The following is a 26,654-nucleotide window of genomic DNA, read 5'->3' as shown; positions in this document are numbered from 1 at the left end:
GTGCCTCCATGTATGCCAGCATGCCAGAAGAGGGTACTAGATATCATTACAGATAGTTGTGAGCCACCATGTGGTTGCTGGGAATTGAACTCAGGCCCTCCGGAAGAGCAGCCAGTGCTCTTAACCACTGAGCCATGTCTCCAGCCCATCACTTACCATGTTCATTATGCTGGGTATTACACAGACTCATAAAATATCAAAGATTTTGTTTTGAAGTCAAGCATGGTAATTTACACCTATAATCCCGTCGCTGGGGAGGATGAGGCAGAAGGAGGCTAGCCTAGCCTGAGGTACACAGTGAAATTGTGTCTCAAAAAAAGAGCTAGGTCTAACCCTCAGAGAGTTAGTAGGCATCACAGAATGAATTCTAAAGTCAAATACAAGTTATTTTTGAATTATGAATTAACGTTCTATATATAATTCTTCATCATAAGCTCGTGCAGCCAAGCGAGATCATTGGGTTAAAAGACAGTGGTAATAAAAACTACGTCACAAACACCCTTCCCTCACAAGTTTTCTAACAGTCAGCCACGAAAGAGATCATTTTACATGTTTCTTTTTGCTTGCTGGTCTTGCTTGTGCTCATACATCCATGACAGAAAGCCCCCTCCCCTGAGACTTTCCACTTCCTTTTCTGGCTTTCACTGCTGCCGAGGCTACTACATTCACTGCGTGTTGCCTCCACAGTTCTCAGGATACAAGCAAGCTGGTTTGAAGCCCAAATCGTACTCTTTGCTATGGCTTATGCTCTGGCTATCAAAATGATGTTCTTGACCTGTTTCAGACTAGACTGGAGCATAGGTTTATGTCTCATAAGCCTTCCCCACACTGCACTTCCTAATACTACCCCTTTCCTCTCCGTTTTGGTCTTTTCAACCCACGTGACCGCCATTAAGTAGACATGCAGAGCCAGAGGGAAGTGACATGAGCAGTCAACAAGCAGAGTGTCTCTCTCAATTCAGCCGTCATAAACAAGACATATCAGAATAGGACTGGTGTTGATTTATAGTTTTTTTGAGGTGTAAATATGGAAAGAAACTGTGTAGATGCGGAAAATACAAAAGCAAACATGCTTGTCAATCTCATACATTGTAAAATTTTTAGATGGAAATAAACAATCCTTTGCTGGATTGCAAAGAGGCTTCTGCTGCATACTTAATAAGTGAAGGGCTTCCAATAGTAAACATATCTCATTTGCAGCTCAGAAGCATCTCGTGGGGGCCTGAGAGCCGTTCTCATGAATGTTAGCATTCAAAGAATAAGACCTCTCTCTCTAAGACTCTATGGAAAGCCAGCAACCTAGCTTCTGTTGTTCCTAGCCAACAAACACAGCTGGCCTAATCTCATGTACACAAGCCTATGTTTTGTTGCTTTTATTTGACTTCAAAAGAAATCATTAATCCTGCAAGTGACACAGCTGGGGTATGTATTAGCCAGCCCGAGCTTTGCTGTAGATAAGACCTCTGACATAGAGTTAATTACAATAATGGTTTCCTAGGTTACCTTTCAGAGGCTGCCAAGATCTCTTAGCAAGCAGTATCACCAGTTCTGACTAGATGTGGTAGCACTAGTTAATAAACCTGTAATCCCAGCAACTGGAAAGCTATGGTAGGAGGTTGTAAGTTTGAGACCTGCTTTACAGCTCATAAAGAGACCTCATCTTTTTAAAAATTGGAGGAGAGAGGAAGAGGAAGATTAAGATAGAGAGTTTAGAATAGAGACGAAGAGGACTAAAAAGAAGATGGGGGTTAGGAGGGAGAGAAAGAGGGTTATGGCAAAAGCGGAGAAGGTTAGGAGAGGGGGTTAGGAGGGACAGTAAGTGGGGGGGGGGAGAGAGAGAGAGAGAGAGAGAGAGAAGAGAATTAGGAGAAAGTAAAATGGAGAGAGAGACGGAATTAGGAGAAACCATTGACTCCTCCCTTGGGCCTGTGCAGATTCTCAAAGAATGGTCTAGTAGAGCTGAAAACCCCACTCCCATATTATGCCATTTTCTGAACACAGGTCCCATGAAGAGCTGTGACAATTGACCGTGCATTTGCTGATGACTGGTTATCTTTAACCCCATCTCCACACCTTAAGAAGCCCCACTTATTTTTCTGATAAATGCCCTTCAACCCTTTCAGGGAAGACACTTTGAGACTCGCATCTCCTACTTCCACGAGTGTCTTCCTTGGAGATGAACTCTTTCTCTGCTGAAAACTCATCTCAGTGACAGCATACTATGCAAGGGCCTGGTTCCCTAACAGGACTTCCTTGACAACTTCAATTTCTGCTCGCCGGAACCTAGTATCCTTCACCCGATCCCTAGTGACTTCATTACAGAGGCTTTTCCGGAGTGGGCACACAAAATAACTCACCTGGAATGGGTACGGGAACCTTTCAATGATTGAAATCTGTTCCATTTCACTAGACTCCTCACCCCTCCTCTGTAATGAAAGAAGAAAGGAAATATGGTTACCTGTGGATGTTGTGGTGGTTTGAATGAGAATGGCCCCCATTGGTTTACATATATTTGAATACTTGGTCCCTGATTGGTGGAACTTCTGTGGGGAAGGATTAGGAGGTGTGGTCTTGTAGGAGACATATCACTGGAGCCAGGCTTTGAGGTTTCAAAAGTGTCATTCCCAGCCTCTCAATTTCCAAATTGTGGATCAAGATGTAAGCTCTAGACTGTTCTGTGGACATGCCTTTACTCTATCATCATGAACTAACCCGCTGAAGCCAAGCCCCAAATTAAACACTTTCTTTTTTTTTTTTTTTTTTTTTGGTTTTGGTTTTTCGAGACAGGGTTTCCCAGCAGCTATGAAGCCAGTCCTGGAACTCGCTCTAAGACCAGGCTTGTCTTGAACTCAGAGATCCGCCTGCCTCTGCCCCTCGAGTGCTGGGATTAAAGGTGTGTGTCACCACCACCCTAACACTTTCTTTTATAAGTTGTTTTTGCCATGGTGTTCTATCACCGTAACCGAAAAATAAGTAAAACAGAAGTGCTGCTCTTTTCTGAATTTCTTTAGGTTTGGGGGATATTTTACCATGGAAACAGAAAACATTTGCAAAAAGCTCTTATTTTTTAAAAAATATTTATTTTGTATTTATTTATATATGTGAAATGTCTACTGATGGCAGAAAAAAAAACCATGGTGTGCCCAGGAACTGGAATTATGGTGACTGTGAGCCGTCCACTGTGGGTGCTGGAATTGTACCTACGCTCTCTGCAAGAGCAGCAATTGCTCTTAACTACTGAACCAACTCTCTGGGCCTGAAAAGAATTTCTTAATGATTTCTTCCCATAGACCCATAGACATTCCAAATCATTAGCAAAACTGTAGCTTCTCAATAATTGGTGCTGGGAATTGGATAGCCACTTCGCACGATACCCCAGTGTAAAGTTCAGATGGACTTAAGAGCAGACGGTGAAAGTAGAACTATGAAGGGGTGGGGCTGCAGCGCAGTGCTAGAGTGCTTGCCTTATGCGCATGAAGTTCTGGGTTCAATTACCAGCAAGGCAAAAACATATAAAGAAATTATGATCTGGGAGTGATAGAGTGCACCTGTAATCCCAGTACTTGGAAGCCTGAGGCTCCAGAGGGAGATCAAGCCAACCTGGGCTATACCCGAGCTGTAAAAACACCCACAGAAAAAGACAGAAACAAAAGGAAGACAAGAGCTGTGTGTGGTGGCACATGCATTTCATCTTACCACCTGGGAGGCAGAGGCTGCTCTCTGTAAGTTCAAGGCCAGTCTGGTCAGGCAAAAATAGTGAGGAGAGAGAGAGACAGAGAGACAGAGAAGATGAAGGGAAAGAATGAAGGAAGGAAAGAAACCACTAGGTGGGCAGAATAAAATAAACCAAAACCAAATTTAGAGATTAAAAAAAACTGGAAGAATATTTTCAACACATTGACAAAGGACTCTTATATCAAGATGTCTTTGAAAGCGTTAGAAACACAGTAAATATCTCAATAAGACTGGGCTAAAAGTGAACATGCAATTCACAAATGAAAAAAATAGAAATGAGCAGTAGACACATTGTTCAGTCTTATACGTAAAATTAAGTCGCTAATGAAATATCTTTCTTCTCTGAAAAATTAACTGGTATTTAAAATATTTCAAGTTATAAAGATGGAGAAAATACCATCCTGGGCTGGAGAGATGGCTCAGAGGTTAAGAGCATTGCCTGCTCTTCCAAAGGTACTGAGTTCAATTCCCAGCAACCACATGGTGGCTCACAACCATCTGTAATGGGGTCTGGTGCCCTCTTCTGGCCTGCAGGCATACACACAGACAGAATGTTGTATACATAATAAATAAATAAATAAATAAATAAATAAATAAATATTAAAAAAAAAAAAGAAAATACCATCCTACGTAGTTTACAGGACTGTAAGATACCACAATTCCACTTCTAGAAAATAAAACGAAATAGAAACAAAAATAACAAAAGCATTGGGGTCAGAGATGGCTCAGCAGCTAAGAGCACTTGCTGCTCTTGCAAAAAGTTTAACTCTCAGGATGCACGCCACAGCTCACAAACACCTATAACATCAGGTCCAGTGGATCCGACACCCTCTTCTGGCCTCTAGTCTCACCAGGCACACACACACATGCTACATTTATATACATGCAGGAAAACACTCTCAAGCTTCTTAAAAATGTTGGAACTGAAGATGGCTCAGCAGTTAAAAACACTTGCTAATCTTCAAAAGACCTAGATTTGATTCCCAGTACCTACATAGAGGCTCACAATTGTCTGTAACTTCAGCTCCATGGAATCCTACGCTAGATCTGAGGCAGTGGTCTGACCTCCACTGGCACCAGGTACTAGGTATGTATACAGGGCACATACATGCATGCAAGCATTCACATAATAATAAGCCTAAAAAAATAAGGGCAGGGTGCTGAAGAGATGGCTCAGTGGCTAAGAGCACTGGTTGCTTTTGCAGAGGACCCAGGTTTGACTCCCAACACCAATATGGCCGCTTACAAATGTCTGTCATTCCAATTTCAGGGAATCTGACTCTCCTGGCCTCTTCAGGCACTGCAACCATATGGTACACATACATACAGTCAACATACCCACATACATAAAATAATAAAATGGTTTTTCAAAATAAGGTGGAGAGGGTCAACAAAATGGCCCAGAGAGTAAAAGCATTTGTCACCAAGTCTAATGGCCTGAGCTCCATCTCCAGGAACTCTGTGATGGAAGGGGAGAACTGATTTCTTCAAGCTGTCCTCTGGTTTCCATACTCATGCTGTGGCACGTTGGCCCTCAACCACTTACTAGCAATAGCTAGTTAGCTAGATAGCTGTATATAGACAGATAAGTATAGCCAGGCATACTGGTACATGCCTTCTATCCCAGCACTCAGGAGGCAGTGGCAGGTGGATCTCTGAGTTTGAGTTCAGCCTGGTCTACAGAGTGAGATTCTGGCCAGCCAGGTGTCCATAGTGAGAACCTATCTCAAATAAATAAGTAGACAGACAGATGGATAGATACATATAATGAAAACCTTTCAAAGGGAAAAGGAGGAGGAGAATGACAGAGAACGGCCCTTGACTTGGACCTCTGACTTCCACATGCACACAAGCAGGTGTGCACGCATTTGCATACACTTAGACCACATACACCCAGAAAAAAATAAATTAAAAAATCCAAAACACCAACTCCCTCCCAAAGAAAATAAAGGTAAATTGCAAAGCAAGGTATATAGTAGTATTGTGTTCTAATTATATAATATATATTAGTGCATGTCTGCTGTTAGTAGAGAAGATATATTTAAACCTGTATGTACCAGGATGGCAATTATTATTTAAGTGAATAGTGGGATTATACATCATTTTTCTTAGTTTTCTTATTTCTATATTTTCCAGTTTCTATACTAGATAGGCATACTCCTATAAACAGGAAAAATAAAATGATTAAAAAAATCAGCTCAATAATCAGCAGGTGCTATTCCCTGGAAAGAGCCTGGGCATTCAGGGAGAATAGACCTTAAGATATTAAGGAATCTAACCTTGGGGATGGAAAGATGGCTCAGCAGTTAAGAGCACTGACTGCTCTTCTAGAGGACCCTGGTTTAGCTCCCAGCACCCATATGGTGGCTAACAAGCATCTGGAAGTAAAGCTTCAGGCGATCCAATGCCTCCCCTGGCTTCTTCAGGTAGCTACAAGGTGAGAATGTAGTGCACAGACATACATACAGGCAAAACACCCCCGCACAAACAAATGATAAAATAGCAATTGCGAAATTTAAAAAAAATGTACTCTAATTTCATGCTTGTAATTACAGCACTTGGAGGGCTGAGGTAGAATTGCAAAGAATTAAAGGTCAACCTGAGCTGCATGGTGAATCCCAGACAGCCTGGGATACAGAGTGAGACTCACATACATACATACATACATACATACATACATACATACATACACACACACATAGAACTCTTTAAAAATTAACTCTCCCGTGGCTCAGCCATAGCTCTGACATTGACAGCTGAAGGAGCAAAGTCAATCCTCTTTGCCCCTGTGAGAGGGCAGTTCAGCAGTATTTTAGGTCGGGGGTTGTAAAGTTTGCCAGGTTAAGTGTATACCTGCTAAGAAGGAAAGATGCTGACTTGGTATCACCAATTCAGGCTGGAAAGGATGTCTTAGTGGTTAAGAGCACATAACTGCTCCCCCAGAGGGTCCATGCTTGTTCCCAAGAAGCCATGCCCACTCATAACTGCTTGAAATTCTAACTCAGGAATCTGACACCAGCCTCTGGGGGTAAACACACAAATGCAAACATGCGTGTGTGTGTGTGTGTGTGTGTGTGTGTGCGCGCACACACACACACATACACACCACATAATTAAAAATAAAACAAATTTTTTAAAAATGCAAGCAAGCCTGGCTGTGGTGTCACACGCCTTTAATTCCAGCACTCGGGAGGCAGAGGCAACAGATCTCTGTGAGCTCGAGGCCAGCCTGGAACTAAGAGCTAGTTCCAGGGCAGGCTCCAAAGCTACAGAGAAACCCTGTCTTGAAAACAAAACAACAACAAAAGTAAGCAAATTCTCTTTTGGCAAATTCTTTTTTAATCTCTCTCTCTCTCTCTCTCTCTCTCTCTCTCTCTCTCTCTCTCTCTGCATGTATGTGTGTCTGTGGAGGTCAGGGCATAGCCTCAAGTGTCAGTCCTCATCTTTCACCTTCTTTGAGACATGATCACTTTTTTAGCTGTTGCATATGCCAGACTAGTTGTCTCCACCTCCCTTGCCATAGGGGGCCAAGATTACAGATGCACTGCTGGGTGTGGCTTTAGGATGCTCAAGTCCTCCTCGGGCTTGTCTGGCAAACACTTTACCACTGAGTCATCTCCCAGTCTGATTAAAAAACCGACTTTTCTTTCCTTTCTTACGTTCTTGCGTTCTCTCTGTTTCGTGTGTGTGTGTGTGTGCGTGCACGCGCGCACGTGTGTGTGTGTGTCCACACTCATGCCGCAGTTCTCATGCGGAGATGAGAGGATGATTTTCAGGAGTTGGCTCTCTGCTTCCACTGTGTGAGGTTTACGGATAGAACTCAGGTCATCAGGCTTGGCAGCATTTTCCCTTACCCACAGGCAAGCTCGCTGGCTCCCTACAGAAACAAAACTGTTCTACAGTACACGACAACAGTGCCATTCTATTTAGAGTACTTGGAAGTTCCAAATGCCTTCCAACCCCCTAGCTCTCCCTCCTTGACTCTGTCTTCTTCTTACCGGAATCTGTCTTTCTGGTGGAGGATTTTTTTCAGGAACCACTGTTTCAACGCAGGTGATCTTCTCCACATCTATTGAGCCTTTCTTGCTGCCTCTTCTCTGAAGGAGTGAGGAAGAAAATGGAGAAAGATTAAGAATGTTCAGGCAATCAGGCATTTACACATTGTTATTTAATCAGTCTCTGTGGCAAGATGGCACATAAAGCCTAACAGAACCCTGAACCCCGTTTCTGTTTATTTTTGAGACAGGGTCTCAATATGCAGCCCTGGCTGGCCTGGAACTCACTATGTAGACCCAACTGAGTGCTGGGATTAAAGGTGTGTGCCCATGGTAGAATCTGTTATTTTTAAAGTAAAAAAAAAATCCAACATCTATCTAACCTTTAAATACCAAATTGGAGACACATTACATAGAAGGATAAACAATTATGTGCAATTTTGTCACAAGAAATAGGCAATGATGACTTCTTGGATTTTATTCTCAACAAGCAAACAAGCATATGAATTGTGGTTTTTTTTTTGGGGGGGGGGGTACGAGACACAGTTTCTCATTAGCTTTGGAGCCTGTCCTACAGAACTCAGTCTGTAGACCAGGGTGGCCTCAAACTCAGAGATCCACCTGTCTCTGCCTCCCAAGTGCTGGGATTAAAGGAATGCACCACCACCGCCTGGCTCATATGAGTTATTACCAACCACAAGATTCTATCACCTTCTTCTTTTTTGTTTTGTTTTGTTTTTCGAGACAGGGTTTCTCTGTAGCTTTGGAGCCTGTTCTGGAACTAGTTCTGTAGAACAGGCTGACCTTGAACTCACAGAGATCTGCCTGCCTCTTCCTCCTGAGTGCTGGGATTAAAGACCTGAATTTTTTTTCCCCTGGCATGATTGTACCTAGTCCTAGGCTGGGAAATACTTGTCAGAGTTTATTGTACTTAGGTCAATTTTATTTCTACGCCCTCCTACCCTGACAGTGGAAGTGTCTCACGTAAGGCCGAAGACGACTAAATCCTTGAAATGGTGAATTTCAGACCACATTTGGGAAACTTACCCCACGTTCAAAGTCATACTCATAGTAGGAAAGTTTCTGCACAGTCAAGAGAAAGAGGCGCTTCTTGAAGTTTAAAGGGGATGTTTTCTTTTTCTGTTGGGAGCGCTTCAGAAAGATGCTCTCCAGGATCACTGCAGCCATGGTTTCCTCTCGCTGGGACTCGCTGCTGTGCTGTGGATAAGGACAGATCGTGAGGTTTTAGCACAGTCATCTCTATCCCTCCTGGCTCCTCCTCAGCCCTGCTACCCGTTTGAAATGGAACACGCATGCGCAACACTAGCAAGGCGCCTTCTGTCTGCCTGACCTCCTCCTTCCACAGACCCCAACTCTGTCAAATTTCAGGTTCAGTGAAATGAACACTGAACCACGCCTGGCTTCTTGTGTAAGGGAACTGAATGCTCTAGCTAACCAACAACATATACCAGGCCTTTGGTAACGTCGAGACACCGCTTTACACTGTTTATCCTTTTCTGCCAAGTCGCCAGAATCTGTAAAAGGCCAGCATTTCTGTGAAGCTCTTGACCTGGATATTCTCAGAAGGGATAATTCGGGCACCAGAACTTCACTATGGCAGATACTGGACTTTCCGTTGCCAGTTTCCTGAACAATAGATATAATTTTTCAAGAGTTGACCCATTCAGGTTTGTCGCCAAAAGGACACCGGAGGGTTCACCTGCACTTATGAACACACAATAACTGCCATTCGACTGATTCAGCTCATGCCCTGCTGTCTGGGTTACAAAGGAGGGAAGTTTTGTTTTCAAGTTGAGAACAGTTTTACTGCAGTGGATTGGTGCTTTGGCCTCCCCTCCTCTTTCCTTAAATAGTTTCTTTTAGACGGCAGGCAGCAGTGATCTAACTATGGAGCAATGGTTAAGATGGTTAAGAGCACTTGTTGCTCTTGCAGGCAGCCGGCGTTCAGTTTCCAGCACCCATACAACGGCTCACAACCACCTGTAACTGCAGTTCCAGGATATTTGGTGCTTTCTTCTGACCTCCATGGGCACCAGACACGCAGGTGGTGCATATATGTAATTGCAGGCAAAACACTCATAGCCATGCAATGAAATTTAAAGAGTAAATCATCTTTTTCTTTAAAAAAGTAATGTAACTATGTTGCTTTTAAGAATGTCATTTGTGCTCATGTAGGAAGAACAGTGTGCTTAGAACACTCCAGAAAATTTCATGAACCATCAAAGAGTCTTTGTGGTGCTGAAGATGGAACACAGGGCCTTGCACGAGGGAGACAAGGACTCAACCACCGAGGTACATCACTAGCCTCTTTGAAATTTATATTATATCTCTGAGACAGCATCTCCCTGTGTAGCTCATGCTGACCTTCAGCTCATTTGGTGACCCAGGCAGGCCTGGGCCTACTGCCTCAGCATCTAGAGTGCTATCTAGATTATAGGCCTGCAGCACCCGGCATGGCTCACCAATGGCTTCTTCAGACGGACAGATGGACAGACAGACAGACACACATACACACACCACATCAATCCACCTCAAGCTTATGCACAATTTTATAAATTCTAAATTTTCATTGGAATCATTAATGAAAAGATGGTAGCCATAAAAATGGAACAAAAACAAAAACAATTCATCAGCTCTCCCCAGAGCTTTGGGAGGAGCAGGGCACTTTCCCTGCAAGGGTGTGGAGCTTTATTTCTTTATTTTCACCAGATTCCTTTTGCTTTTGGTGGCACCACGGAAACCAAACAAGTCAAGTATCAAGTCACTTTCGAGACAGGGTTTCTCTGTACCTTTGGACCCTGTCCAGGAACTAGCTCTGTAGACCAGGCTGGCCTCGAACTCACAGAGATCCACCTGCCTCTGCCTCCCGAGTGCTGGGATTAAAGTCGTGTGCCACCACCGCCTGGTGCACTTTTCTTTTTTTTCACTGAAAAACTGGCTTCTTTTTCAGTAGAGAGAAAGGGCTGTCTTTTTTCAAAGCCCGGTGCTCTCCACAGTTATTTGGCGCTGTCTTGTGGTGCAGACAGTCCTGTTATCATGACAGGAAGACAAGAACGGATCCCAGGAATGTCCAAATGCTCACAATGATCTTCGCCTTCTGTCTACTGCAGAAGCTGCTGCTCTCTTCTGGCAGTGGATCGACCTGACTAATGTTTTGTTGGTGATCTTTAGAGAGAAAGGATGCGGAAACGCAAACCTTTTCCTGCACCTCGCTGCATTAGTCTCCTTCTTGGCCTCTGCCTAAAATGGACTCCCACCAGAGTGACAAGCTGGCAAGATTATGAGCAATCCGTCCTACCTTCAGTTTCAGCCCAAACACCTAAGAAGTTCCTCTTAGAGCACTGCCCCCCGTTTCCTAATGTGTAGTGGTAAAAATGCAAGCATACTCCAGTCTTCTTAGCTGGAGTCTTCTTAGTCGTGGAGACCTTTGTAATAATAGTACTCGTGCATCATGGTGAATGACATCAAGCACCTCTTTCAGAATCGCAGACCCAAATTACAGAAGGCAAAATTGATGGAGGAAGGTCATTGGTTAATTAATAAAAAAAAAACTGCTTGGCCTCATAGGTTAGAACATAGGTGGGTGGTGTAAACAGAACAGAATGCTGGGAGGAAGAGGGAGTGAGCTCAGATGCAGGGCAGCTCCTCTCAGATGCAGACGCAATGAAGCAAGCTGCCAGGTCAGACATGCTGAATCTTTCCCGGTAAGACTAGTGCTACACAGATTATTAGAGATGGGTTGATCGGGATATGAGAATTAGCCAGTAAGGGCTAGTGCTAATAGGTCAAGCAGTGTTTAAAAGAATACAGTTTGTGTGTTGTTATTTCGGGGCATAAGCTAGCCAGGCAGCCAGGAGCTGGGTGGCAGGAATGCAGCCCAGAGCTCCTTCAACACAAAATCAAACCCTAAGGCAAGTGAGTAGCATAAGCAGTAGAGAGGATCAAAAGCATTCCAACAAACCATGCCCAGTTGTTTGTGTGTGCTAGAGAGTAAAGGTCACGGGGCCTTTGACCTTCAATTATGTTGTGAATCTTAGTGGACATACTCCCTGGTTATACCCAGCATTGGTTTCAGTCCTGATAATATCCTCTTATGTCCTGTAAGACATATGCTGGGTGTCTGCCTTCCTTCCTTCCTTCCTTCCTTCCTTCCTTCCTTCCTTCCTTCCTTCCTTCCTTCCTTCCTTCCTTCCTTTCTTCCTTCCTTCTTTTCTTCAACACATCTAATTCATACAAGAGGAAGCCTTCTGTCTCTCTCAAATGCCTGTGCTGAGGTAAAGTTTACTGCTGCAGTATGAGGAAGTAAGCAACCATCACCGCTCTGAGCCAGGAGTGAGAAGGCCTCTAGCGCTGGACCATTGAGCTGCAGAGTTATTGCAATTTCCATAGTTTGTTATCCCCTTGACTGTTTCTCTCCCATTCCTTAGAGTGAAATCCAGACTCCCACAACCTCAAAATGTGGCAGTTCTTCCTTAGGCTCCTCTGGTCCTTTAGCCAATAATAGAAAAGGAGAAACATCTATCTCTGCATCTCCCAGAAGGCTGGCATAGTGTAGCGGACTGCTCTGTGTTAGCAGGTAGCTACTCATTGTGGGAAACTCCTATTTTGTATCTAACAATTCCATTGGCTAATAGAAGTGATCCAAACATAAATCATGCATGATGAGGGCTGCCCCTGCTCATGTTAATCAAGGGGTGGGAGACAGGGTTGAAACAGAAGAAATGTCACATATACTGAGAGAGGATCATAGAGATGATGCAAAAGAAGAGGTAGAAAAATGACAGCAAATCTGAGTTGTTTGTATGACATATGGTTTCAGTATTATAACATTACTGAAGTCTGAATACAAGGAATACACAAAGCCACTGTTTGTATCCTCCCAGCTCTATAAGCAGCAGTGGAATTCAGAAAGAGGAAGCCTGTTAGTAAGAGTTCAGTCATCTGGCCGGGTGGTGGTGGCGCACGCCTTTAATCCCAGCACTTGGGAGGCAGAGGCAGGCAGATCTCTGTGAGTTCGAGACCAGCCTGGTCTACAGAGCTAGTTCCAGGACAGGCTCCAAAACCACAGAGAAACCCTGTCTCGAAAAACCAAAAAAAAAAAAAAAAAAAAAAAAAGTTCAGTCATCATACAAACTGCACTATGCCAGGGAATTAATATAAATAACACGTGAAGAGTCAATAAATAAAAGTGTCTGTGACAATCATCCTCGCCTATGATAAGACAAAACACTGCCAGGGACAACACTGGAGTGACATTCCATAACTACACAGCTTATCTGTGGTTGAAGAGAGTTCATGAGACAGATGTGAATCAATAGTACCCCAAACAACTCCTTAACCAGAATATTCAAGAGGTATCATTTCCTCATTATTTCTCCTTTAAAGTTCTGGGTAATTGACCATCAAACATCTGGCCATTTCGATTCTCTCTGTAGGGATATGGAAGAGAACTCCTGCTCCAGTGTCATTCACCTGCCAGGCACTTTGGTTTATTATTATTATTATTATTATTATTATTATTATTATTATTATTTCTGGTTGTGGTGCTGGGAATGAAGCTCAGGGTTTTATTCCTAGTTGCCTAGAGCTCTTCCACTGAGCCACACAGCCCAGCTTCTGATCAACATCTTATGTGTGTTATTCCAGCTGTTCTTCACAACAGTCATATGGGCACTAATATCTGTAGGCTGTGTGACTTGTCCAGCACCATCCCTCTATAGCTCTGCTGTGTTGCTCTTGCAGTTTGTGAACATGCCATTACTTCGCAGATTGATTTAAATTAAATTCTTTTTTTTTTTTTTGCCACAAGGTCCCATGTAGCCCAGGTTGTTATCAAATTTTCTATGTCGTCAAGATAGACCTTGGGCTTCTGATCCTCTCCTGCCTCTATCTCCTGAGTGTTGGGATTTGTGCACCCCCACACCCAGGTTATGTGGTGATATCAAACTCAGTGGCTTTGTCTTCCCTTCCCTTTCCATCTTTCCTCTCCTCTCCTCTCCTCCCCTCCCCTCCCTTTTTCTCCCCTCCCCTTCCTGTCCCTTCCCTTCCCCTTTTCTTTGAGGCAGGGTCTCATTATGTAGCCCTGGCTGTCCTGGAACTCACTACATAGACCAGACTGGCCTTAAACTCCCAGAGACCCTCTTGCCTCTGCCTTCCAAAGTCTAGGATTAAAAGCCTACTCATCATGCTCAGGCAGAAGAAAGGTCTTTAAAATGTCATCTCCATAGCAACAAAGCAACCCAATTAGGCCGGGCGGTGGTGGCGCACGCCTTTAATCCCAGCACTTGGGAGGCAGAGGCAGGTGGATCTCTGTGAGTTCGAGACCAGCCTGGTCTACAAGAGCTAGTTCCAGGACAGGCTCCAAAACCACAGAGAAACCCTGTCTCGAAAAACCAAAAAAAAAAAAAAAAAAAAAAAAAAAAAAAGCAACCCAATTAGGAGTGGTAAATTCCCAATTCCCAAGGAACGCTGTTTAGACTCTACTGAAACATTGTTTAGACTCTACTTATTTTGTCAGCATTACAGGCGACCAAATTCAATTGAATTTTTGTTTCCCTTTGGTTAAACGTTTATTTTTCCTTAATATATCAAAATAACACAAATTCATTGTAGAAAATTCCTGCAAGTTCAGGGATATTAAAAATTTAAAAATCAGTTATGAACCTCATATATAGATGTGTTAGTATTTTGGCATCTTCTTCATTTTTTCTGTGCACATTTCTTATTGTAGTTGCATTCATATTGCACATATCATGTATAGTTTGCTTATGTTTAAAATTATCTATGGGGGGCTGAAGAGATGGCTCAGCAGTTAAGAGCATTGCCTGCTCTTCCAAAGGTCCTGAGTTCAATTCCCAGCAACCACATGGTGGCTCACAACCATCTGTAATGAGGTCTGGTGCACTCTTCTGGCCTTCAGGCATACACACAGACAGAATAAATAAATATTAAAAAAAAATAAAATTATCTATGTATCCATTCACCTATCCATGCAACAATACTTTTTGCAAAAACAAAGTTTCTAAGATTCTTGTTTACCATTATTCCTAGCCACGCCTGTGAAGTAGGCGTGTTATCTCAGCATTCTGGAGGCTGAGCTAGGAGGATCACATGGTGAGTTTAAGGCCAGTCTGAGCTGCACAGAGAAACCCTACCTCAAATCTAAATAGCAAGAGCAATACCAACAACAATAATTAATAATAATAATGAGAAAGAATCGGAGTGATGGCTCAGCAGTTAAGAAGAGCGCTTTCTACTCTTCCAGAGGAGCTGAGTTCAGTTCCCAACATCCAGATCAAGCCATTCACAGCTGCCAGGAACTCCAGCTCAAGGGAATCTGACACTCTCTGAAAGCATCAACACACACTTATGCACACACACACACCACACAGACACCACATACACACACGCGTGCACACCAGACACAGACCCATACACCATATACACCCTGACACACACGCACAGATACAGACACACACATACACACCACAGACACACATCCATCCAGACACACACATACCACACACAATGCATAAAGAAACGTGAAAACCGCGTGTGCACTTTGCATTTTGATACTCATTGCCAAAATCCTTTCCAAAGAGCCGGCTTTGAGAGCCTGAGTCCCCTTTGCCCTCCAGCTTTACCTCATTTCCACTTCACTGCCAGTCATTTTCTAGTCTGCGTTTATTGTCCAGTAACTTTTCCACTGGGTCAGTGGTGTCAGATTCTAGTTTGTCTTAATCTCCCACTTGCCTACACTTCAAGTCCTTAGAACTCTCCGAACTTTCTTTCGAGGAGTGAGACGTCATTTTCATTTTGGTAAGGGTCAGCAGTGAGAAGAACTGAGGCTCAGATAACCAGTGTTACCCAAAGTCTTTACGTTTTGTGGCTCATTGGAAGAGGCCTTTCAAAGAGTGGGGCGTGGGGAGGAATGCCTGTGATTAAATGGTCCAGGTTTATGAAGCTCTCCGATCATACTCAATTGCTCTATATGAACCTCTGCAACAAACTGAAAGTTACACGTGGCCCAATTGTTTCAGGCTCCTCAGAGGCGTGTTCCCCTCCCCCTCCCCTGATGGCTTCAAGCATAACCAAGCAGGTTTGGAGTAAAATAAGTCAGTCTCCTCCATAACAACAACTACTTCTTCCTCCTCCTCCCCCCTTCACCCTCCTCTTTCTTCTCCACATTTCTGAAACAAGGTCTAGCTCTGCTTTTCAGGTTGATCAGGAACTCCAGGTAATCCTCCTGCTTCAACCTCCTGAGCGCTGGGATTACAAGTATGTGCCACCACACCCAACTCTTCTTTAACCGTTTCTTGAGCTTGGTTATACTCAAATGTCTAGGCTTCCTTTATCTTCAAGAATTAGCAATCAGACCCCAGCGTTGCTGAGAGGAACGTAGGTATGCAGACACGGATGACCCTCGGGAGAAGGCCCAAACTTTGGTTTTCAGTAGCCATATCTTCCCCGTTAGAACTGACTTCCTCCTATGGCTCTAGACCACTGACAAGAGACTCTATGGGAAATTTGCTCAAATGGAAATAACAAATCATAGTGACTATTTAAATTGCATAAAGACCCTATGAGAAGATGGAAAGTTACACTAGTTCTTCGCCATAAGGCATTTGCAAAGTGTCTGAACAAAACATCAACAGCCATAAGCAACAAGAACCTGGATTTTTGCACAAGCAAATAGATTAAACAGCCTGAATTTTTTTAAAATGTCAGGTCAGGTGTGGTAATGTCCACAAGCAATACCAGCACACAGGAAAGTAAGGCAGAAGGAGCACAAGTCTGAGACTAGTCTGGGCTACATAGCCTTGGCTAAATGGGTAAAACTTTAGTTCCAAATACAATAAATCAAAAAAGTCAGAATAGAGTGGATAAGGCAAGTCTTAAGGGATACTGCATGAGTGTAATACTTCAGGTTTCTATGAGAATTTGCATTTTGTGGCTTATTTCAAATAATTGAAAAAGGCAATAGTCCACTTGCTTCAGAAGTGTGGCATGCAAAATGAGGGAAGGAGCAGAACTAAAATGTTCATCTAACAGCAAAGAGGAGAGCCTCTGAGCTGCCTGCAGTGTCCCCTGGCCAGCCTCTGAACTGCTGCTACTCCTGCCTCTGGAATTGCAGGGCATGGGATCAACACCCCAGCCCCACCCCCACTGCTGCTCTAGAACCGCACAGAAGGGGATAAACCTTCCAGCTTTGAGAGCTGGGTAGTAAGGAAGGTACCGGTTCATTTGGAGGTCTAGCCACTCACTTCAGAATGCCTCTGTCGGCTTGATCAGAGCAGCAGTCTGAATCTAAATCTCACACCATTTGCTCCTAGGCCAACCCTATGAGGCGCTGGTGCTGGCAGGGCTCAGGAGGAACAAAACTGGTAAGGACCGCTGAGATACAACACTTACTTTGGCCAGGGGTCTGTCTTAACCACTTTACGTTTATTTACACACATTGTCCTGGCAAGAACGCCCAAGCAAAGCAACAGGCAGGTGGAAAGGGGGAAGAGAAAGAAAAAATAGCTTGAGGAGAAAGTGGCAAGATAAATTTTATACAATTTAAAGGCTATTAAGTGCTGCTTCTGGATCAGGGGATAGCGGCCAGGAAACGAGAGGAAAAATAATGAAGGCAGGAGAAAAGGCAGCCATGCACATGGTAGGCAATGGTAAGAGGAAAAACTTTCCCGGAGACCTCAGGGGTTGGCCACACTGTCTCGGCTGGGGCGGAGGCTGCTTTGCGCTGGCCCTGTCTCCTACCCACTGTTACCACGAGGTTCCCACAGCCTCCACACAATCCTTCCTAGAAGCCAGCTCTCATCCTCGTAATATTTGGTCTGTTGAAGGCCAAGCCAAGTCACCTCCACCCCATGCAGCACAGGCCTTTCCCCGGTTAGTACTGCCATTTGAGACCCATAGGCTATTTTAGAGGTTTTGCAGCTTAAGCGGCCTCTTAGAATTCCTTCCTCTAAGGGTCTCATTGATATGAGGACACATTTCGGGTCTTCAAACAGTATCTGGTGAAAATGGCTTGCTTTCACCCTACGGCTGTCTGTAATGTTGCTTTCCCACCAAGAGCTGCAGAGCTCCATTTCCAAGGTTGGCTACCTTTTCAGATGGTCACCTCAGGTCACTGTCTCCTCTTTCGTATAGCCACCCCACCACACTGGCCCTCTCCAGAAGACCTTTACATTCCCCTCCATCATTGGAAGGGCATGCCAGGGTCTTCTGCTGGTGACACTCCCACTCTTCATGAGTCTCCTCCACCAGCAGATACATGGAAGCAGCCATGTTTCCTGTCTGTCCTTTCAGGGTCCCAACAGAAGTCCTTACGGCTGCTGCCCCGTCTCTGCGTCACCTCAGACCCACCTCAGTTCTGACTTAATGCAGGCAGCTTCCCAGTCGTAATGAGATGCCGGGCCTTGGAAAGTGGGACTCGCTCTCTGAAGACACTGGCCCTGGAGACATATTCTTACAGTCCAGAGAGGAAGGACAGTCTGAACAAACCCCACCCTTTTGCAGCCACTCAGTTCCCTTTTTTTGTTTCCTGACTTAAACCAATGCCTTTTTTTCTTCTTAGCAATATGGTCTCTGGTTCCGTGCTGCTGTCCCCATTCTGCTCCCCCCAACTCTCCCCACCCTCATTTGCCTGGGACCTCTTACACTAATAGAGTCCAGCTTGGAGAGAACCTTACCTTTACCAGGGCTGCTGAGTCCCCTAAGATTAAGGGGCAGGACCGAACACTCAGGTCATCAGGCTACCCTCCTTGGGGTAAAGGGATGACATACCTAAAGAGCTGTGGGGGGGTGATCAGCACAGGAAGAGAGATGTCCAAGCTGGCAAGACACAGAACCAAGCCAGTGTCTTCAAGGTCTCTCGTCCCCTCAGGAGGGGAGACTCAGAGTCAGGCAGTTCAACTTGAAGGATGAAGAGGGCTCAGCCCTCAGAGACCCTGAAATACATAGCCTGACAGAGGTAGAGACAAGACTTCCCCTGCTGAGTCATTTTCTAAGAAAGTTTTTTTTTTCTACAGATAAATATGCCTGAATGTAAGCCCACACAAAGACTTGTGCCCTTCCCCATTCTTTGGTGAATGTTCTTTTGTGAATATTCTTCCTTCAAGATTCAACCTCATGAGGAAACACACTTCTAATCCAGCTGCTAGGGTGATGCAGGTAGGCTGGTCACAAGTTCAAAGCCTGGACAGCATAGGAGATTCTGTCTCAAATTTTCTGTCTCAAAGATAAACAATTTACAGCATTTTCTTTGATTCTGCAAAGCAGTAAACAAGACGTGTTATTTGAAACCTGCATGTTATCTCAGCAGGCCCCTATTTGTGTTCCAGCTTCTGTTTTCTTTGCAAGAATTCTCTAAAGAAATGCAGCCAGTATTGAAGGTGTCAGAGCCCCCGGTGACTGATTTTCTTGTCCGTGTCATGGGGCACCTTTGTATCGCCTTCCCCTGAGATGTTACACACTAATATGGAAATATATCACTGATCCCCAAAACAGATCAGAATGTTGAAAGCACCAGGAGTTTTTTTTTTTTGTTTTTGTTTTTTAAAAAAGCATTTATAAAATGGCAGGTTGAGAAATCATTGCATTGGTATAGATGGATGGGCACCAAGTGTTATATGGCTCTCTCTACTTTACTGACAAGTTATGTCCTTTCCCTGGTCACATGTAGTAACTGTTCCAGTCACCAATGGAGTGACCACAGACATTGACCATCCCTCCCCTTTTCTTTAGTCTGATGCTCCTTGTCACATGCCCCATCCTTTCTACAAGTCCATTTGCGATAGGAATTGCGAGTTCATAGGGGCACCGTGGGAAAATAGACAGGGAGGCAAAGGGGAAGGGCAGAATAAAGCTATTTCTTCACCCTTGGCTCCCAGCCACTGAGCTAGCACACTCATTCGTACCAACAGAACCATGTCCAAATGGAACAGTGCGGACAAATAAGCTTATAGCACAGATGCAAGTGACTACCACTGGATAGACTGACGAGACGGTCCAGCAGGCAAAAGCACTTGCTGCCAAGCCTGATGACTTGTGTTCACTGTCCACGGAAGGAGAGGAGGTGGCAGTAGTGCTTGTGAAAATGGTACCTGGGCTTTGCTGACAGCAGCTAAAAGAAATGGCAAAGCAGAAACATATATGATTGAGAGTCAAGATGACACGGGGCTTTTTTGTAGAAGTAAAATATCTGGAGGAAAGTGAATGTCTCACACAACTGTGCAATGGCGGACTATACCTAGATTCTTGTCTTTAGTTCTGAGTGTTTCATTTTAGGGAAAATAATGAGCAGAGACATGTAGACTATTGCGAAACAAATTTTGAACTATAGGATGAATAATTTGGGGGGTCTAATTAATATTCTATTGTTTATTTGAAATTAGATAAGAGAGCTGACTTAAGTGTTTTCACCCCTACACACACACACACACACCACACACACACACCACACACACACACACACACCACACACACACCACACACACACACACACACACACTCACGTAGGCAATATTGGATGGTGATGCTTGTGTTGACTGTGGCAGTTATGCAAGATAAGTGTATATCATCATATTGTATACCTTAAATAGATGCAATTTTGTCAATGAAATATTTTAAAATAAAAAGTTCTGCTGGGCGGCACGCCTTTAATCCCAGCACTTGGGAGGCAGAGGCACCCGAATCTCAGTGCATTCCGGGCCAGCCTGGTCTACAAAGAGAGTTTGTTACACAGAGAAACCCTGTTTCAAACAAACAAAAAAGTTCCCCAAACCACATCACATGGGGAATGAGTAAAGAAACAAAGTTTGATTAGATGAAGAAGGCTAATTGTCTTTTTACCTCCAGATTACTTACATGGACAATAAAAACAAGACAAAACAGAAAAACAAAACAACAACAAAAAAACTTTAGAAACTCCCTAAAGGCCAGTGAGGTTTTTAAGAGTCTAGACAGAGGAAAATACTGCTGGACTTCAGGTTGGCAGCTTGGCAAAGAAATGCAGCGGGCTATGGTGTTGTTATTATCATAGCCCTGGGGACCACCCAACAAAAATGTGGGTGGAGTCAACTTGTTTCTGGAGCATTATGCAAGCAGATGTCCCGGGGCCTCCTAACATCAGCTCCTGGGCCACTGCTGTCTCCTCTTGCATTCTAGCCCAAACATCTACCCTGTAGGTGCCTCTCTTTCCCTGTGCAATATACTGGTTAAGACTAGGGATTATGTGCTGTTAAATGGCTGAAGGTTGAATTCCAACTTCCAAAATAACCATGTGTGTGACTTTGGGTAGGTGAGGTGCCTCAGTTTCCTCATTTGGTAAATACTAGTCATAGGAAACAGCTGCTGAAGATTGGCAGGATTCAAGAGACAGGCATCCAGACACGGTGGCACATAGGACATACACGTGGCCCCCAGCACTCAGGATAAGGATCAGGAGTTCACAGCCATCGTCAGCTATATAGGTGAGTTTAAGGTCACCCTGGGTTGTCTGAGGTTCTCCCCACCCCAAAGATAGCTGTTATAATAGGCAGGCCATATATTATATGATCATATTATAATATTATGCGATAGTAAAGGAAATAGAGTTCTGGAATCACAGAACGCATGGGGGTGAGGTATGCTTCTACTACTGTTGACGGCAGAACTAAGCATTCATATGCTATACGGCATGAATGCCCTCCCCCTGGAAAATGGAAGTAGCATTACCACGTTCCTCCTAGACTCACTCTGAGAATCTATTTTAAAATTCAGCTAGCTTCCTTCAACCTTTCTCGGTTGGACTAACTTGAATCTTCATACATGTTCACTGCCAAGTACTCAGGGAAGCTGAGGTATGTTTTCTTGGTTGGCCCAACTATCTCAGAAGCCGGATAAATTCATTGCTAGTTTTCATAACTAAGATCAGCCAATTTACTTCCCCAGCTAAAAGGTACTGCTTTCATTTTTTTTTTCTTCAAAGTACTTAGCCTGAGATTGGACAGTAATGAGCATAATCAATTACTATGTCCTGCTCCTACAACAGTGCCTGAAACAGAAAAGACATTAACTAAATGAGCTGAAGCGACTGGCTACCTCCCAGGGCTTCCGTGAGCCACATTTTGCTGTTTAAGATGGTTTCAGTTTCCTTGAAGTGGAACAAGAATGTTAGGCTGAGATGGAAGACCCCTCCCACTTGATCCTAGTCCCTGGTCCGCTCCAACACGGGACATCGGAGTCTGGGAACAGCATTGCTTTCTTCGCTTAAGCTACTAAATTGCAAAGTCCGCCAAAAGGGGTGGAGTAATGAAAGCTGAGGGGCGCTAGGCGGGAGGAAGTGGAGGAGAGAGCCACAGGCTTAAGGCGGAGCCTTGGCTGAAGCGCCTGTCTGCGGCTGAGGCAAATCATCCAGCCATCCGAGGGCGCTGCGCTGGGATCCTTACAGACTTTATGGTAGCTGTCTCCCACGGCTCTGAGGAAGTGCACCCAGGCACCGCCTATAAACTTCCGTTTCTGGCCTTCCCTCTTTCTTTCTGTGCCGATATCGCACCCGCCAACATGGTATGTTCGCGTATCGGGGTTTCGTAGTATCCAGCACAATCCTTGCAGCCGGCGTGGACAGTATTGTCCCAGATTGCGTCAAAGCTCTGTTAGGACCTTGATGTACCTAAGAAATCTAGCATTGCCGAGAGCGACACACAGGGAACGCAGGGAGCGAAGTTCTGGGCGGAGGAATTGAAGTGGTGGGGCGATTTAGCTGCGGGTGGATACAGTTTGGCGCGTGTGACTGAACCACCTTTTAAATCTACGTGGTCGTTGTGTTTTACTGAGTAGCTGTAGTTAGCTTCATCTGGATCCAGGGAGGGTGCTGGGTCATTGCGGTCTGGTAGCTGCAAGTTCTGAACGCTTTAGTTACTTTTTTTAAAACTAGGTGAACGTTCCTAAGACCCGCCGGACATTCTGCAAGAAATGTGGCAAGCACCAACCCCACAAAGTGACCCAGTACAAGAAGGGCAAAGATTCTTTGTATGCCCAGGGTAAGCTGCTTATATGTAATTTGATGATGGCTAGGGGACAGGGATGGGAGTTGGTGGGAGATAAAGGCCAGCTATGTAAAGCAAACTGGTCTGGAATAAGCAATCCTACCTCAGCCTCTCAAGGGTTGGGGCTGTGCCTGTTTCCTGCATGTAAATAATCTGGTTTTGATGGGACACTTGTGAGAAGTATTAACAAGTCCAGGCATTTCCCCCTCCAATATAAACTTGAGACTTTTACTTGTGGCTGTTTTGACATAGGATCTGTATACAGCATACCATAACAAATAACTTTTTTCAGGAAAGCGGCGTTATGACAGGAAACAGAGTGGCTATGGTGGGCAGACTAAGCCTATTTTCCGCAAAAAGGTTAGTAATTCCTAACTGAAATGTTTCTTGATTATTGTAAGGACCTTGGCATTTGCCATCTCTAGTGTCTACAAGCATTAGTATTGTGTTCCAGCTAAGTTATCCCACTTACGGGCAGGAATGTTTCCAAGGCAATGGGGCTGGGAGTCAACCCAGATCTGACTATAGAGTATAGCACCTCACTTTAAAGAGGCAAAAATGAAAGAATGTGCTCCACTTTCCTAAGAAGGGGATTATGTGTGTACCAGCAAGATCGTTCATTCGTTTATCGTCATGTCTGACTCCTAAGCTCTTTGTTGCTAGAGGCTCAGTGGTAGAGTTTGAGGGCAACCCAGGTTCGATTCCCTGTATTGCCATGAAGGGCTCTCTGGATTTCTCAGTCTCATGAAGTCTTACAGTGCATGTGTAGGCCTTCCACTGGCTAAATTCTGGATTCTTCTCCAGTTTAATAAAGTTCCTTCTTTAGGGAACCTGCATTTATTTGTTCATCTCTTTGTTCCTACTCTGCCAGCCTGGTTGTAGAAGTTAAATGCGTTCTTTGGGTCCTGGATTGGGTGTCGGGTAATGGGAATGCTTGTTTAAATGTTTAGCTCATTTTGTACGGAAGAGGAAGGTGTTTCAGCTTTCAGACTGCAAACTAGCAACAAACCTATCACTATATTAGTGTATTTTTAAAAGTTGATTATTAGCTAGGCGGCGGTGGTGCATAGCTTTAATCCCAGCCCCCGAGAGGCAGGTGGGTCTATAGAAACCCTCTATTGAAAAAAAGTTGATTATTAATGGGGAGTGTAACTGATTTTAGGGCTAATTGAAGTCTTGAGAAAATTGGTGAATCCCAAAAGTTGTATTTGATATTTGCATAAGTTTGGCTGGCTTTTCTTTGACTTAACCACTAAAGATTACAAATAGCCTAAAAGGCTACAAATTTTAAAGCAGCTTTTTTTGGGGGGGGGGGGGTAGGGGGCGGCAATGTCATGTAGCCCAGGCTGGCCTCAAATTCATGTGGTTGCAGCTTGTCTCCACCTCCAAAGTGCTGGGAACACAGGTGTGCACAACCAGATCCAGCTTCAGTTTTCCTACTGTTTAGCTTCTGGATCTTTTTTTCTCTCCATACCTGAATACAGATTGTGGCAAACTCATTTTGTGAAGGATTTGACTTTCATTCCTTTTGTAGGCGAAAACTACAAAGAAGATTGTGCTGAGACTGGAATGTGTGGAGCCCAACTGCAGATCTAAGAGGATGCTGGCTATTAAGAGATGCAAGCATTTTGAACTGGGTGGTGATAAGAAGAGAAAGGTACTCTTCTTTTAAATTGGCCTTATTTGTAGAGGAAACTGTTGTGAGCTTACTGTGCCACAGGGCATCCTCAACAGTAATTGTCCACAGCTGAAGGAACAAGTTCCATAGCCCACATCTGAAATGCTTGGGACTAGAAGGTTTTGGGGGGATTGGTTTTTCAATACAGAGTTTCTCTGTAGCTTTGGAGTTTGTCCTGAACTTGGCTGTGTAAACCAGGCTGGCCTCAGACACAGAGATCCCTCCTGTCTCTGCCTACTGAGTGCCGGGATTAGAGGTGTGCACCACCACTGCCAGGAGGATTTTTTTTTTGTTTTGTTTTGGTTTTTTTGAGGCAGGGTTTCTCTGGATAGGCCCAGCTGTCTGTCCTATAACTCCCTTTGTAGAGCAGGCGGGCCTCAAACTTAGATCTGCCTGCCCTTGCCTCCCGGGTGCTGGGATTAAAGGTGTGCACTACCACCGCTTGGCAAGTATTTTATTTTTAGGTTTTGTTTTTCAGATTTGTGAGCTTTTTATGTGCCTTATTAGCTGAAAATCTAACATCAGTATATCTGAATGGCTTAAGGATTTTAGTGTGTGGGCAACAGGGTCTCCTTAGAAATGTTTTGTGGTCTTGGATTGAAGCCAGGGTCATGGTAGGCAGGCACCCAACTACTAAGCTACGTACTGAGCCCATGGATAATGGAAGGTTCCTTAAAAACTACAAGCACACCACTTTGTTCTTTTGTTCTGTTTACAGGGCCAAGTGATCCAGTTCTAAGCTGACCTTGTTATGAAGACAATAAAAATCATGAGCTTTCACTCAACCACGCTTGATTGTAGTTGGTCTTTTGGGAGGGGAAAAAAAACTGAAGCTGTCAAAAAATTCCCTCGGCTTGCTGGCTGAGTGCTACTTTAGGATTGAACCTTGTTGAGCCGGTGTGAAACGTGACTAGTCATTGGGATCCCACTTAACAGCTTAAAATACACGAGTTACTGGTTATAAAATCCTAAATACTTTTTTTTTCTTTTTCTTTTTTTTATTCTTTTTTAATTAATATTTCCACCTGCTCCCCGTTTCCCATTTCCCTCCCCTCCTCCCAAATATTGCTCCCTCCCCCCACTCCCCTCCCCCTATCCCCACTCCTCTTCTCCACCCCCCACACCATTCCCCCTCCCTCTCGATACTGGAGAGCAGTCCAAATCCTCTGCCCTGCGGGAAGACGAAGGTCTTCTATCTACGTCCAGGAAGGTGAGCGTCTAAACGGGCTAAGCTCCCACAAAGCCAGTTCATGTATTAGGATCGAAACCTAGTGCCATTGTCCTTGGCTTCTCATCAGCCTTCATTGTCCGCCATGCTCAGAGTCCAGTTTCAACCCATGCTTATTCAGTCCCAGACGAGCTGGCCTTGGTGGGCTCCCAATAAATCAGATCCACTGTCACAGTGGGTGGGTGCATCCCTCGTGGTCCTGATTTCCTTGCTCATGTTCTCCCTCCTGCTCCTCATTTGGACCTTAAGAGCTCAGACCATTGCTCCAAATTGAGTCTCCATCGCCAGATGAAGGTTCTAAGGTGATATGTAAGAGGTTGTGGAGAAAGGGGCACACTCATTCATTGCTGGTGGGAATGCAAACTTGTGCAACCACTTTGGAAATCAGTGTGGCGATTTCTCAGGAAATTTGGGATCAACCTACCCCAAGATCCAGTAATACCACTATTGGGAATATACCCAAGAGATGCCCCATCAAATGACAAAAGTATCTGTTCAACTATGTTCATAGCAGCATTGTTTGTAATAGCCAAAACCTGGAAACAACCTAGATGTCCTTCAAGGAGGAATGGATGAAGAAAGTGTGGAATATATACATATTAGAGTACTACTCAGCGGTAAAAAACAATGACTTATCAAATTTTGCATGCAAATGGATGGAAATAGAAAACACTATCCTGAGTGAGGTATCCCAGACCCAAAAAGAGGAACATGGGATGTACTCACTCATAATCGGTTTCTAGCCATAAATAAAGGACATTGAGCATAAAATCCTAAATACTTTTATTTCAAGGTATAGGAGTCTTTTGCTACTTCTGGCGTGTAGTGGGGCAATTTGGCACAGTTCTCCAGACAGCATAGTGCACTCCCAATACACATTGCTTGCTTTAGATTATGTTCCTTTTTTTTTTTTTTGGATTTTCGAGTAGATTATGTTCCTTTAAACACCTTGACTTATCCACATA

General features: G+C 44.2%; 2 protein-coding genes across 2 annotated transcripts in view; one reads left to right on the top strand and one right to left on the bottom strand.

The window, feature by feature from the left end:
* Btk (Bruton tyrosine kinase) overlaps positions 1-18,231 on the bottom strand; it is a 47,270-nt gene extending 29,039 nt beyond the window's left edge. Inside the window, exons 1-4 of the mRNA XM_057759354.1 lie at positions 18,120-18,231; positions 8,778-8,948; positions 7,734-7,832; positions 2,358-2,426 (exon numbers count right to left, since the gene is read on the bottom strand). Coding sequence (XP_057615337.1) covers positions 2,358-2,426; positions 7,734-7,832; positions 8,778-8,918 — 309 coding nt within the window. The 5' untranslated portion in view covers positions 8,919-8,948; positions 18,120-18,231. The remainder of the gene's footprint in view (positions 1-2,357; positions 2,427-7,733; positions 7,833-8,777; positions 8,949-18,119) is intronic.
* A 3,959-nt stretch (positions 18,232-22,190) lies between these two features.
* Positions 22,191-25,395, top strand: Rpl36a (ribosomal protein L36a). The gene is made up of 5 exons (XM_057759244.1): positions 22,191-22,301; positions 22,672-22,777; positions 23,076-23,143; positions 24,318-24,440; positions 25,180-25,395. The coding sequence occupies exons 1-5, from the start codon at positions 22,191-22,193 to the stop codon at positions 25,198-25,200; spliced, it is 429 nt and encodes a 142-aa protein (XP_057615227.1). The 3' UTR covers positions 25,201-25,395.
* The last annotated feature ends 1,259 nt before the right edge of the window (positions 25,396-26,654 follow it).

The sequence above is a fragment of the Chionomys nivalis genome, chromosome X, assembly GCF_950005125.1.
Source record: "Chionomys nivalis chromosome X, mChiNiv1.1, whole genome shotgun sequence".
NCBI classification, from domain to species: Eukaryota; Metazoa; Chordata; class Mammalia; order Rodentia; family Cricetidae; genus Chionomys; species Chionomys nivalis.
Note: the sequence above shows the minus strand (reverse complement) of the source record. Positions and strands in the feature narration are given on the sequence as shown.

Coding starts and splice junctions, on each gene's coding strand:
- Rpl36a (XM_057759244.1), top strand. CDS start 22,191: ATGGTAGCTGTCTCCCACGGCTCTGAGGAAGTGCACCCAGGCACCGCC. Junction 22,302..22,671: donor ATATCGCACCCGCCAACATG/GTATGTTCGCGT, acceptor TTTTAAAACTAG/GTGAACGTTCCTAAGACCCG. Junction 23,144..24,317: donor AGCCTATTTTCCGCAAAAAG/GTTAGTAATTCC, acceptor TTCCTTTTGTAG/GCGAAAACTACAAAGAAGAT.